General features: G+C 44.9%; 1 protein-coding gene across 1 annotated transcript in view; it reads left to right on the top strand.

Annotated features, from left to right (window-relative positions):
- The window catches only part of arhgap39 (Rho GTPase activating protein 39), a 134,415-nt gene that overhangs the window by 83,100 nt on the left and 38,095 nt on the right, over positions 1–13,220 (top strand). Inside the window, exon 6 of the mRNA XM_056276751.1 lies at positions 11,714–11,787. Within this exon, the coding sequence (XP_056132726.1) occupies positions 11,714–11,787 (74 nt within the window). The remainder of the gene's footprint in view (positions 1–11,713; positions 11,788–13,220) is intronic.

Below are 13,220 nucleotides of genomic sequence, written 5' to 3'. Positions count from 1 at the left end.
TTCAGGCCTCTGCGCGCATACGCTTCCGATGGCCTTATTGTCTCACCACCCCACTTCTGACACCAATGTAGCAAATTCGGGGAGCAACCACAGGAACTGCCGCAGCTGGGACGCGAACCCGTATCTCTCGCACTGCGGGAGACATTGCTGACAGTTCGACTAAAGGGTCCGACCCGTTAGCCAGGGGCCAACGTGTCTACTTATTCATGCACGTTACACTGCTGCGCACCCGAACCAACTGTTCACTTTGACTTGGTTGGAGGAAATAAATGACCCCACGGCTGTGTGATCAAAAGGAGAAGTGGTCTTGTCTTCTTTCGCTCATCCTCCACATTGGTGACCCCGACGTGAGCCATGGAAAACGAAGCTACCAGTGCAGTGCCAGTGGCTAACACCGTCTCGCTCAAACTGCCCGACTTCTGGTAAACGACTGCAGCAGCATGGTTCGCTCACATCGAAGCCCAGTTCACGATTAGGAACATCACTGTGGATGAGACCAAGTACCACAACGCCCTGGCGGCACTCGGAACATCTACGGTGTCACGGATATTGGGCCTGCTGCAAGCCCCGCCGCCCGTGGATAAGTACGGCACGATTAAGATACATTGCTGCAGGCTTCTGAGCTAGCAGAGGTGGAGCGGGCGAACTGGTTGTTTTCGCTGCAAGGCTTGGGAGACGGCAAGCCATCGGAGCTAATGGACAAGATGCTGACTATGCTGGGGTCGTGCAACCCCGCCTTCCTTTTCGGCCAGCTATTCCTCCGTCAGCTCCCCTCGTACGTCCATGCTGCCTTGGCTAGCTCCAAGTTGTCCACCACCAACAACTTTCGGGAGTTGGCCGTGGAGGCTGACAGGATTTTTCTCGCCAGCCGACAGCAGTGTGTGCGGCCGCTCTGCTGCCTGCCCACGCTCTTCCACCACTGCCGGTTGAAGCTGTGGGCATCGCCGCGGCAGCAGTTTCTCGTCGGCAGCAGGACTCAGGGGGACTGCGCTTCTACCATGCTAGGTTTGGAACCAAAGCCAAGCAATGCTGTGCACCATGCACTTTCAGTGGGGCGGGAAAAGCCAGGGCCGGCGCTCAGTGGTAGACCCTGAGTGTTGACCAGAAAGGCAGGCTGCTGTTTATTCAGGGCACCATCTCCAGCCGGCGGTTGCGAGTTGATTCAGGTGCGCAGCAGAGCATCCTGCCTGCGATACCAGTGGACGCGATGGCCAGCAGATTTGCCCCCCCCATGGATGCTGCTAACGGCACCCCCATACGCACCTATGGCACGAGGTATGTGGAGGTGGTTTTTGGAGGTCGGCGGTTCGGCTGGGATTTTGTAATGGCGAAGGTGTCCATTCCCCTCCTGGGTGTGATGTTCTGTGTGATTATGGACTGTTGGTAGACGTTAAAAACCGCCGCTTGATTGACGCTTTCTCATTCTGCTCCTATCCATGTACACTGGGGGAGGCGGGTCCCATCGGCTTGTCCAACATGACTGCCACCGGGGATGAATTTCAGCGTCTGCTCGCTGAGTTTCCGGACCTCACAACGCCCATCTTCTCATCAGCAGTCACCAAGCACAGAGCGAAACACTACATCACCATCACTGGCCTCCCAGTCTACGCCCGTGCATGGTGCCTTGACCAGCCAAGCTCGCCTTCGCCAGGGAGAAGTTTGCCAACATGGAGCGCCTTGGCATTGTGCGCCGCACCAACAGTCCGTGGGCCTCCCCCCAGCATATGGTCATGAAGGCTAACGGTGGCTGGTGCCGATGTGGTGATTACCGCCGGCTCAACAACGCCACGACGTCAGACCACTACCCTGTCCCGCACATCCAGGACTTCTCCGTGCACTTGGCGGGGGCGGTCATCTTCTCCAAGGTGGAACTCGTGCACGGATACCACCAGGTGCCAGTCCACCCGAAGGATGTGCCGAAGACGGCAATAATCACACTGTTCGGCCTGTTCGAGTTCCTGAGGATGCCGTTTGGGCTCAAGGGGGCTGCGCAGACCTTTCAGCGGCCCATGGACTTTGTGCTGCGAGATATGCCATTCCTGTTTGTTTACCTGGACGACATTCTCATGGCCAATACGTCCGCGGCTGAGCACCTGGTCCACTTCCGGCAGATGTTCGAGCGGCTCAGCCAGCATGGGCTTATCGTCAACCCGGCAAAGTGCCAGTTGGGCCTGCCAGCCATTGATTTCCTCGGGCACTAGGTTACAAAGGACGGAGCAACCCCCCTCCCTGACAACGTGGACGCTGTCATCAGATTCCCATGCCCGAACATGGTGAAGTCCCTGCAGGAGTTCCTGGGCATGGTGAACTTTTACAACCGGTTCATTCCCCGGGCAGCTCATCTCATGTGCCCCCTGTATGAGGCTCTGAAGGGTAAGGACCCCAAGGGCCCAGTGGACTGGTTGGAAGAGAGAAACCGGGCGTTTGAGGATGCTAAGGCTGCGCTGGCTGACGCCTCCTTTTGGCGCAACGTTCACCAGCTGCCCCAGTAGCACTCATCACGGATGCCTCAGATTATGTCGTGGAGGCAGTGGATGGGCGGAGTCTGGCAGCCGTCTCCTTCTTTCAGCTGCCAGCTGCGCAGCAGTGGGAGGAAATACAGCACCTTCGACCGGGAGCTTCTTGGCCTGTTTCTCGCCATCTGCCGCTTCCGGTTCCTGCTGGAAGGCCGCTGGTTCTCTTGTGTTTGTGGACCACAAGCTGCTGACATTAGCCATGGCCAAAGCCACCGAGCTTTGGTCCGGGCGCCAGCAGCGCCAGCTCTCTTACGTCTCAGAGTTCACCACTGACATCCGGCATGTTGCCGGCAAGGACAACTTCGTCGCCGGCTGCTTCTCCCGGGCGATGTTGGGGGCCATCCACTTGGGACTCAACTACGCAGCCATGGCTGCAGACCAGGCTGCTGACACAGAAGTGCAGGCCTACCAGACCGCTGACACCGGGCTGCAGTTGAAGGATGTGGTGTTTGACGATGCTGGGGCCATGCTTCTTTGTGACATCTCCATGGGTCAACCTCGGCCCATGGTGCCCCCGGGCTGGCGGCGACAGGTTTTTGACGCCATCCATGGCCTTACAAACCCAGGCGTGAAGGCGTCAATGAAGTTGGTGGGGGCCAAGTTCGTGTGGCATGGCCTGAGGAAGGACGTCAAGAACTGGGCAGGCACCTGCGTGGTGTGTCAGCGCTCCAAGGTTCACCGCCACACCAAGGCACCCCTGGCGCTGTTCCCAGTGCCTGGGACGTGTTTCGACTATGTCAATGTGGACCTAGTAGGACCCCTTCCCTCCTTCCGTGGTTTCACTCATCTCCTTACCATGGTGGACAGGACCACTAGGTGGCCAGAGGCTATTCTGTTGTCAACCACCAGATCTGCTGAGGTGGCCAGCGCATTCATCGGTTTCTGGGTAGCCCAGTTTGGCACGCCATCTGACCTCACTTCTGACCGGGGCCTGCAGTTCACATCCGAGCTCTGGACTGCAGTCGCTGAAAGCCTAGGGGAGAAGCTGCACCGCACCATGGCATACAACCCGCAGGGCAACGATTTATGTGAGTGGTTTCATCGTTCTATGAAGGCCGCTCTTCAGGCCAGCCTCACAGACAGCGACTGGGTTGACCAGCTCCCATGGGTCATGCTTGGCCTGCGGCTCGCCCCTAAGGAAGACCTCCAGTCCTCGTAGGCCGAGATGCTTTATGGCCAGCTACTGCGGGTCACTGGGGAATTTCTCCCAGACGGGCTATGTTCCAGGACGGCGCTGGCGTTTTCACTCCAGTCCCAACTTCGCGGCACGGCCTCCCTCAGTCTTACATCCCCAAGGACCTGCAGTTGGCCGGGTACGTCTTCATCCGGCACAATGCCCACCGTACCCCACTGTGGCCCCCCTGCAATAGCCCCTTCCGTGTCCTGGCAGCGGGGGCGAAGAACTTTGTGGTGGATGTCGGTGTAAAGCCGGCCCACCTGGACTTGGATAGGCCGGTTCAACTGGCCCAGCCCCCTCGGCGTGGACGGCTCCTTGCCCCTACACCCGTCAAGTGGAGCTGTTTTGGCCGCATTATTCATCCCCCACCACGATGTTTTTTTTCTTTTTGTCATGGTGAATTCTGGGGGGGGGGCGTGTGTAGTGACCTACTTAGAGATTTGATATTCACCGTGCGAGCCGGTCCCTTTAAGACAGTGGGCGGGGGTAAGCAAGGGGTATTGTGGGTAGACACGAGGCTGAGGTTTTAAGATTTAACTTTTCACTTTGAGTTGGTAGGAGGAAATAAACGACCCAACGGCTGTGTGGTCAAAAGGAGAAGTGGTCTCGTCTCCTTTCTTATATCCTCCACGATGTATTCATTTATTTATGTAGTCATGTGACAGGGATCTTGTGGGCCGAATAGTTCCATTTGGGCATATTGGCTCTACAAATAAAGAGCATAATTATTGTTAGGCATTAAAAGCAAACTAGAAACCAGAGAAGGCAAACAATCTAAACCATCAACACATCAGTGTTTACATGTTTTGTATTAGTTAATCAGAATCAACACATCAGTGTTTACATGTTTTGTATTAGTTAATCAGAATCAACACATCAGTGTGTACAAGTTGTGTATTAGTTAATCAGAATCAACACATCAGTGTGTACATGTTGTGTATTAGTTAATCAGAATCAACACATCAGGGTTTACATGTGTATTAATCAGAATCAACACATCAGTGTTTACATGTTGTGTACTAGTTAATCAGAATCAACACATCGGTGTTTACATGTTGTGTATTAGTTAATCAGACTCAACACATCAGTGTTTACATGTTGTGTATTAGTTAATCAGACTCAACACACCAGTGTTTACATGTTGTGTACTAGTTAATCAGAATCAAGACATCATTGTTTACATGTTGTGTATTAGTTAATCAGAATCAACACATCAGTGTTTACATGTTGTGTATTAGTTAATCAGAATCAACACATCAGTGTTTACATGTTGTGTATTAGTTAATCAGAATCAACACATCGGTGTTTACATGCCGTGTACTAGTTAATCAGAATCAACACATCGGTGTTTACATGTTGTGTATTAGTTAATCAGACTCAACACATCAGTGTTTACATGTTGTGTATTAGTTAATCAGACTCAACACATCAGTGTTTACATGTTGTGTACTAGTTAATCAGAATCAAGACATCATTGTTTACATGTTGTGTATTAGTTAATCAGAATCAACACATCAGTGTTTACATGTTGTGTATTAGTTAATCAGAATCAACACATCAGTGTTTACATGTTGTGTATTAGTTAATCAGAATCAACACATCAGTGTTCACGTGTATTAATCAGAATCAACACATCAGTGTTTACATGTTGTGTATTAGTTAATCAGAATCAACACATCAGTGTTTACATGTTGTGTATTATTTAATCAGACTCAACACATCAGTGTTTACGTGTTGTGTATTAGTTAATCAGAATCAACACATCAGTGTTTACATGTTGTGTATTAGTTAATCAGAATCAACACATCAGTGTTTACATGTTGTGTATTAGTTAATCAGAATCAAGACATCAGTGTTTACACGTTTTGTATTAGTTAATCAGAATCAACACGAGTGTTTACATGTTTTGTATTAGTTAATCAGAATCAGCACATCAGTGTGTACAAGTTGTGTATTAGTTAATCAGAATCAACACATCAGTGTGTACATGTTGTGTATTAGTTAATCAGAATCAACACATCAGTGTTTACATGTTGTGTATTAGTTAATCAGAATCAACACATCAGGGTTTACATGTGTATTAATCAGAATCAACACATCAGTGTTCACATTTTGTGTATTAATTGGAATCAACACATCAGTGTTTACATGTTGTGTATTAGTTAATCAGAATCAACACATCAGTGTTTACATGTTGTGTATTAGTTAATCAGAATCAACACATCGGTGTTTACATGTTGTGTATTAGTTAATCAGACTCAACACATCAGTGTTTACGTGTTGTGTATTAGTTAATCAGAATCAACACATCAGCGTTTACATGTTGTGTATTAGTTATTCAGACTCAACACATCGGTGTTTACATGTTGTGTATTAGTTATTCAGACTCAACACATCAGTGTTTACATGTTGTGTATTAATCAGAATCAACACATCAGTGTGTACATGTTGTGTATTAGTTAATCAGAATCAACACATCAGTGTTTACATGTTGTGTATTAGTTAATCAGAATCAACACATCAGGGTTTACATGTTGTGTATTAGTTAATCAGACTCAACACATCAGTGTTTACGTGTTGTGTATTAGTTAATCAGAATCAACACATCAGTGTTTACATGTTGTGTATTAGTTAATCAGAATCAACACATCAGTGTTTACATGTTGTGTATTAGTTATTCAGACTCAACACATCAGTGTTTACATGTTGTGTATTAGTTAATCAGAATCAACACATCAGTGTTCACATGTTGTGTATTAATCAGAATCAACACATCAGTGTTTACATGTTGTGTATTAGTTAATCAGACTCAACACATCAGTGTTTACATGTTGTGTATTAGTTAATCAGACTCAACACATCAGTGTTTACATGTTGTGTACTAGTTAATCAGAATCAAGACATCATTGTTTACATGTTGTGTATTAGTTAATCAGAATCAACACATCAGTGTTTACATGTTGTGTATTAGTTAATCAGAATCAACACATCAGTGTTTACATGTTGTGTATTAGTTAATCAGAATGAACACATCAGTGTTTACATGTTGTGTATTAGTTAATCAGAATCAACACATCAGTGTTCACATGTTGTGTATTAGTTATTCAGACTCAACACATCAGTTTTTTTCGTGTTGTGTATTAGTTAATCAGAATCAACACATCAGGGTTTACATGTGTATTAATCAGAATCAACACATCAGTGTTCACATGTTGTGTATTAATTGGAATCAACACATCAGTGTGTACATGTTGTGTATTAGTTAATCAGACTCAACACTTCAGTGTTTACATGTTGTGTATTAGTTAATCAGAATCAACACATCAGTGTTTACATGTTGTGTATTAGTTAATCAGAATCAACACATCAGTGTTTACATGTTGTGTATTAATCAGAATCAACACATCAGTGTGTACATGTTGTGTATTAGTTAATCAGAATCAACACATCAGTGTTTACATGTTGTGTATTAGTTAATCAGAATCAACACATCAGTGTTTACATGTTGTTTATTAGTTAATCAGACTCAACACATCAGTGTTTATGTGTTGTGTATTAGTTAATCAGAATCAACACATCAGTGTTTACATGTTGTGTATTAGTTAATCAGAATCAACACATCAGTGTTTACATGTTGTGTATTAGTTAATCAGAATCAACACATCAGTGTTCACATGTTGTGTATTAATCAGAATCAACACATCAGTGTTTACATGTTGTGTATTAGTTAATCAGAATCAACACATCAGTGTTTACATGTTGTGTATTAGTTAATCAGACTCAACACAACAGTGTTTACGTGTTGTGTATTAGTTAATCAGAATCAACACATCAGTGTTTACATGTTGTGTATTAGTTAATCAGAATCAACACATCGGTGTTTACATGTTGTGTATTAGTTAATCAGACTCAACACATCAGTGTTTACGTGTTGTGTATTAGTTAATCAGAATCAACACATCAGCGTTTACATGTTGTGTATTAGTTAATCAGAATCAACACATCGGTGTTTACATGTTGTGTATTAGTTATTCAGACTCAACACATCAGTGTTTACATGTTGTGTATTAATCAGAATCAACACATCAGTGTGTACATGTTGTGTATTAGTTAATCAGAATCAACACATCAGTGTTTACATGTTGTGTATTAGTTAATCAGAATCAACACATCAGGGTTTACATGTGTATTAATCAGAATCAACACATCAGTGTTCACATGTTGTGTATTAATTGGAATCAACACATCAGTGTGTACATGTTGTGTATTAGTTAATCAGACTCAACACTTCAGTGTTTACATGTTGTGTATTAGTTAATCAGAATCAACACACCGGTGTTTACATGCCGTGTACTAGTTAATCAGAATCAACGCATCGGTGTTTACATGTTGTGTATTAGTTAATCAGAATCAACACATCAGCGTTTACATGTGTATTAGTTAATCAGACTCAACACATCAGTGTTTACGTGTTGTGTATTAGTTAATCAGAATCAACACATCAGTGTTTACATGTTGTGTATTAGTTAATCAGAATCAACACATCAGTGTTTACATGTTGTGTATTAGTTAATCAGAATCAACACATCAGTGTTTACATGTTGTGTATTAGTTAATCAGAATCAACACATCAGTGTTTACATGTTGTGTATTAGTTTATCAGAATCAAGACATCAGTGTTTACATGTTGTGTATTAGTTAATCAGAATCAACACATCAATGTTTACATGTTGTGTATTAGTTATTCAGACTCAACACATCGGTGTTTACATGTTGTGTATTAGTTAACCAGAATCAACACATCAGCGTTTACATGTTGTGTATTAGTTAACCAGAATCAACACATCAGCGTTTACATGTTGTGTATTAGTTAATCAGAATCAACACATCAGTGTTTACATGTTGTGTATTAGTTAATCAGAATCAACACATCAGTGTTTACATGTTGTGTATTAGTTAATCAGAATCAACACATCAGTGTTTACATGTTGTGTATTAGTTAATCAGAATCAACACATCAGTGTTCACATGTTGTGTATTAGTTAATCAGAATCAACACATCAGTGTTTACATGTCGTGTATTAGTTAATCAGAATCAACACATCAGTGTTTACATGTTGTGTATTAGTTAATCAGAATCAACACATCAGTGTTTACATGTTGTGTATTAGTTAAAAACCGGTTTGGAGCTGAAAGTTACTTGAAATCTCAACTTGCACAGCTCAGACACCACTGGCCAGCCTGTGCTGTGATTAAAAGGTAAATTCAGACTAACGTTAACAGGCCTTGGGGGGAGGGGGCAGGTGTTGTGTGTGTGTGTGTGTGTGTGTGTGTGTGCGTGTGTCAGCTGCGCAGTGCACACTGAGTCTGTATCATACATCATTTGGCTCTTATTGCTGAGCTGAGCTCATTAAAAAAAGCCAGAATTCCCATCACTGTGACTTGGTTGTCTTCCGTTGGGTCTAGCAAAGTTGCTAGCAGTGTTGGTGTAGTCAGAAATGCTTGCTGTGATGTGGCATGAAATTAGCTTGTTCATTTTTCAGGCAAGCAATCAAAACCCACATGAGGAAAGCAAAGCTAAGCGAGATTTCGCTTTGTGTTCAGTTGAAACACACAGTTAGACTCCTAATGCTATACACAAGCTCAGATCCAAACATGACAATATCAACTGCCACACTTGGTCATTGCCCGGATTAACAAACTTCATTCTAGTGATGTTTGAGCATTGACATACCAGCTGCTTCGTGGTCAGTGTGGCTGTTGGTCTCCTACCCAACAGCATATTCAGTCACATGGTCCTTCTGTCGGAGCCTCTCAATCTCCAACTGTGATAATTACTTCTATTGATGATTGAGCAACCAGTTGCTTCTTGGTCAGTGTGAATGTTGGTCTCCTACCCATCCATGGCTCCCACATAAATTGCATGTAACCCCTCTCTTTGGATCTGCTGTTCTAGTAGCATTCCATCACTTCCATCTTCTTGGTCTGTGTCCGTGAATTTCTTGTTCCAGTAGTCTGCTTGTCATCAGATTGCCCTGGTTCTCCAATACCTGATGCAGACCTTGTTAAGAGAGAGCAGCATAGCGACGAAGGGCTGCCCCTGGGGTAGGAGCACAGGTTTAAAGAATCAAATGACATAACCCTACCAACCACGACCGCTGAATCCACAGAGCTGAAGATGAGAATCATGGCCAGACTAAACACAGTCGACCGCACCCAGTTCCCATGACTCACTGACAGAATCCCATGCTAATAGATGTTAACGTAGCTCTGCTCACTATCTTCACTACCAGCATCACAGAAACCAGTGAGGTTGTATATGACACTGCAAGAGTAATCCAAGTTTAAGAGCACAAGCTGCAGAGACTACTCTCCATGGACGAGAAGGCTGGAGGCCAAGATCAAGGAAGTCTGGAGAGACGTTATCCGGCTAACAGAAGTGCAGAAGGGAGTGATCAAAGACAAGTCCTGGCTGAAAAATAAGTACAGCAAGTTTATCCATAAGTGAGGCCCCGAAGACTGCAAAACAAAGACTCACAACTCTGGCTGCTAGGCTGAAGAGATACACCAGAGAAGCAGAAGCCAAGAGAATAAATAGCCTGTTCTCCAAAGAACCATCCAGAGTGTACTCCCAGCTGCAGGGGAACAACAACACAAGGGCAGACCCATCCAGAGCTAAGACTGAGCAATACTAGAAAGATATATGGGAAAAGGAGGCATTACATTACATTATAGTCATTTAGCCGACACTTTTATCCAAAGCGACTTACAATAAGTGCATTTGACTTGCTCCATTGCACCCCTCTTTAGATGACCTGGTGGTCCCGGGCTCCCCCTGGAGCACCATATTGGTACCGAACTTAGTGCGGACACCCAATCGGAACAGTCCGCTGCAGCCCAGAGCCCCTGAGCTCAATTGATCCACCAGCCTCAGCCTCCCGGTGACTTGGATTACAGGCACACTCCACCGTGCCTGGCATCAGACAACACCAATGCCCAGTGGCTGGTGGACCTAAGAGCAGACCACAGCAACCTTCCAGAACAAGACCCGTTATCATCATAACAGACATCCAACAGCAAGTCTCAAGCATAAAGAGCTGGATAGCACCAGGGCTGGACATGATCGACACCTACTGGCTGAAGAAACTAACAGCACTCCATGATGCCTGGCAGCACAAATGAACCAGCTGCTAACATCAAGTTCTCACCCAGACCGGCTAACAGTAGTTGTAGTTGTTCCCAATGCCCTTCTGAGTTTTGCTCATGTGCCTATTCAACTTAGCCACTATGAGGTGCTTTCATGTTGTGGAGAGGCAGGTTGTTGGCCAGTAGTTTAAAGGTGTTGTACCCTTGTGGGGATTCTTCATGATCAGTATTGTCCTGCCCTGTGTTAGCCAGTCTGGGTGAGACCCTGATGATAGCAGTGGTTTTATGTGCCCTGCCAGGCATTCATGGAGTGCCGTTAGCTTCTTCAGCCAGTAGGTGTGGATCATGTCTGGTCCCAGTGCTGTCCAGCTCTTTACGCTTGAGACTAGCTGTTGGATATCTGCTGTTGTGCAGATGACTGAGTCTTTTTCTGGGAAGTTGCTGTGGTCTGCTCTTAGGTCCTCTTGGGGAGGGAGGATATAAGATGTTGAGGTGTTGAGGCTTCATTTGAAATCCAGAGGAAGGTCTTGTGGTATTAACCAGATTTCTATCTATCAGTAACAGTTACGAGCCTGGGATAAATTAGTGAATTAGTCAAAGCCACCACTCAGCCAACCAGCGATAAACAAACAGATCTTGCCCCAAAGTTTACCCTCGTCATATACTCAAATGGGAGGTTCAAGCTACAGATGGGAGGATCTGTAAGAAGATGTAATCCATTTTAATAGAAGGTTAAATCCATAATACCTAATTGCTGATTATGTATTTCAACAAAAGACCTCTATCACCAAGACCATCAGACATTTTGTAGAATACAAGCTTGTGTAAAAAGTAATTTTCTAATTTTATTCATGTTTGTGTTTTTTTCTGTCAGGAGTGGCCATTAGCAGCTATGCCAAATACTGCTTCCGTAAACTAACAAAGGCTGCTTTGACTGGGGCTAAGAAGGTATGGTGACTGTTGTTTATTTTTTTACACTTTCCAACATGTATATGAAAGTGAGCTTTCTCTGTGTGTCTATATTTTTCTCTTTCTACTAAGATAAGCAGTTGTTCTATATCTAGGCCAACAGTTCACTTTCTTTTTTAAGAAGCACACATTTTCTTGGGTATTGTGTACAAAGAGTTGTTATTGTCATATAGTGTGTGTCCTGAGGGAATGGATGGCGATATCCTGTCTTCCATAAAAGCTAGTACTAGTGCCAGCCCAGCAATGTGACACATTGTGCTGTGTCACTCACGACAACTGAGCCACAATTGATAATAAATCAAATAGTCAAGCTGTTCCCTTTTTGTTGCTGAGGCCAACCACATTTAGCAAATTTAATGTTTCATTACAACATTTTTTTTAAACTTTATATTTGTGTAGCACTTCTGGCTACAGGAACATGTCAAGCGCAATCTAGGGAATTTTATATCCGTTATATCTGTTACGAAAGGATATTGACATTTTGGTAACACTTTATTTTCCAGGTCTGTAATTTTCTTGTAATTTTCTCAAGAGGAGTTGATGAGTAACTGTTACTTTCTTTGGACACTGACTGGAAAGGCCCAACATTTTGGACATTCTTTTTCAATATTATTTACTATGGAATATCTCTTCTTCTCCATGGATTGTTACTTTGTTGTGGTGGAGAAGCTTGCATGGTCCTGAGAACCCAAGAGCAATGCCATCTGGAGCTATGCTCCTTGTAGGGTCACTCATGGTGGTGAGGTCAAGGGGGAGATCCCTGACAAAGAGCAATCCAACCAAGACCTCAATGGTGGAACAGGTGGAGGATGATGGCTGACTTTAGGGAAGCATCACAAAACGTCTGGGAACCCGGATTAAGGCTGCAGCAGAAATGAGTCCTCAGTCGTCTTGGACTCCATGCCACTGGATCCTGACTCAGATCTGTCAAGAACCATGTGGTGGTTGTCTGTGCACCACTCTCCCCACATTAAACAAAGTCATACACAGGCATCCTCCATAAAGGGAATCCACCCTAACATCCCAGATTAAGTCCTGTGGCAACTGGCAAGTGGTTACGGGGGCAGGATTGTGAGATCTGGTAGCTCCTACTCATGAGCCGGCACATCAGGCGGTGGGTGCTAGATTCAGTCGCTGGGCTCTTGGAACGAGGTAGAAAGAGCCCTTCGGTAGCTGCACCCATGACTGAGCAGCCCTCTTTAGGATCCACTGCTCACCCTACCTGGAAGAAGGGGCTAGTATAGGTGCCCTAAAAATAGCCTGCCTCAAACCTCGAGACTGGATTACCACATCCAGAGGGATCACCACATGCGGTCAGAAACATAGAAACTGAACTTTTGAGCCTGGAATGTGGACACACTGATGGATAGTGCAACCAGTGACAGACCGGACAGGAGAACCTTGATCATTAC

The sequence above is a fragment of the Lampris incognitus genome, chromosome 3, assembly GCF_029633865.1.
Source record: "Lampris incognitus isolate fLamInc1 chromosome 3, fLamInc1.hap2, whole genome shotgun sequence".
Classification (NCBI taxonomy): Eukaryota; Metazoa; Chordata; class Actinopteri; order Lampriformes; family Lampridae; genus Lampris; species Lampris incognitus.
Note: the sequence above shows the minus strand (reverse complement) of the source record. Positions and strands in the feature narration are given on the sequence as shown.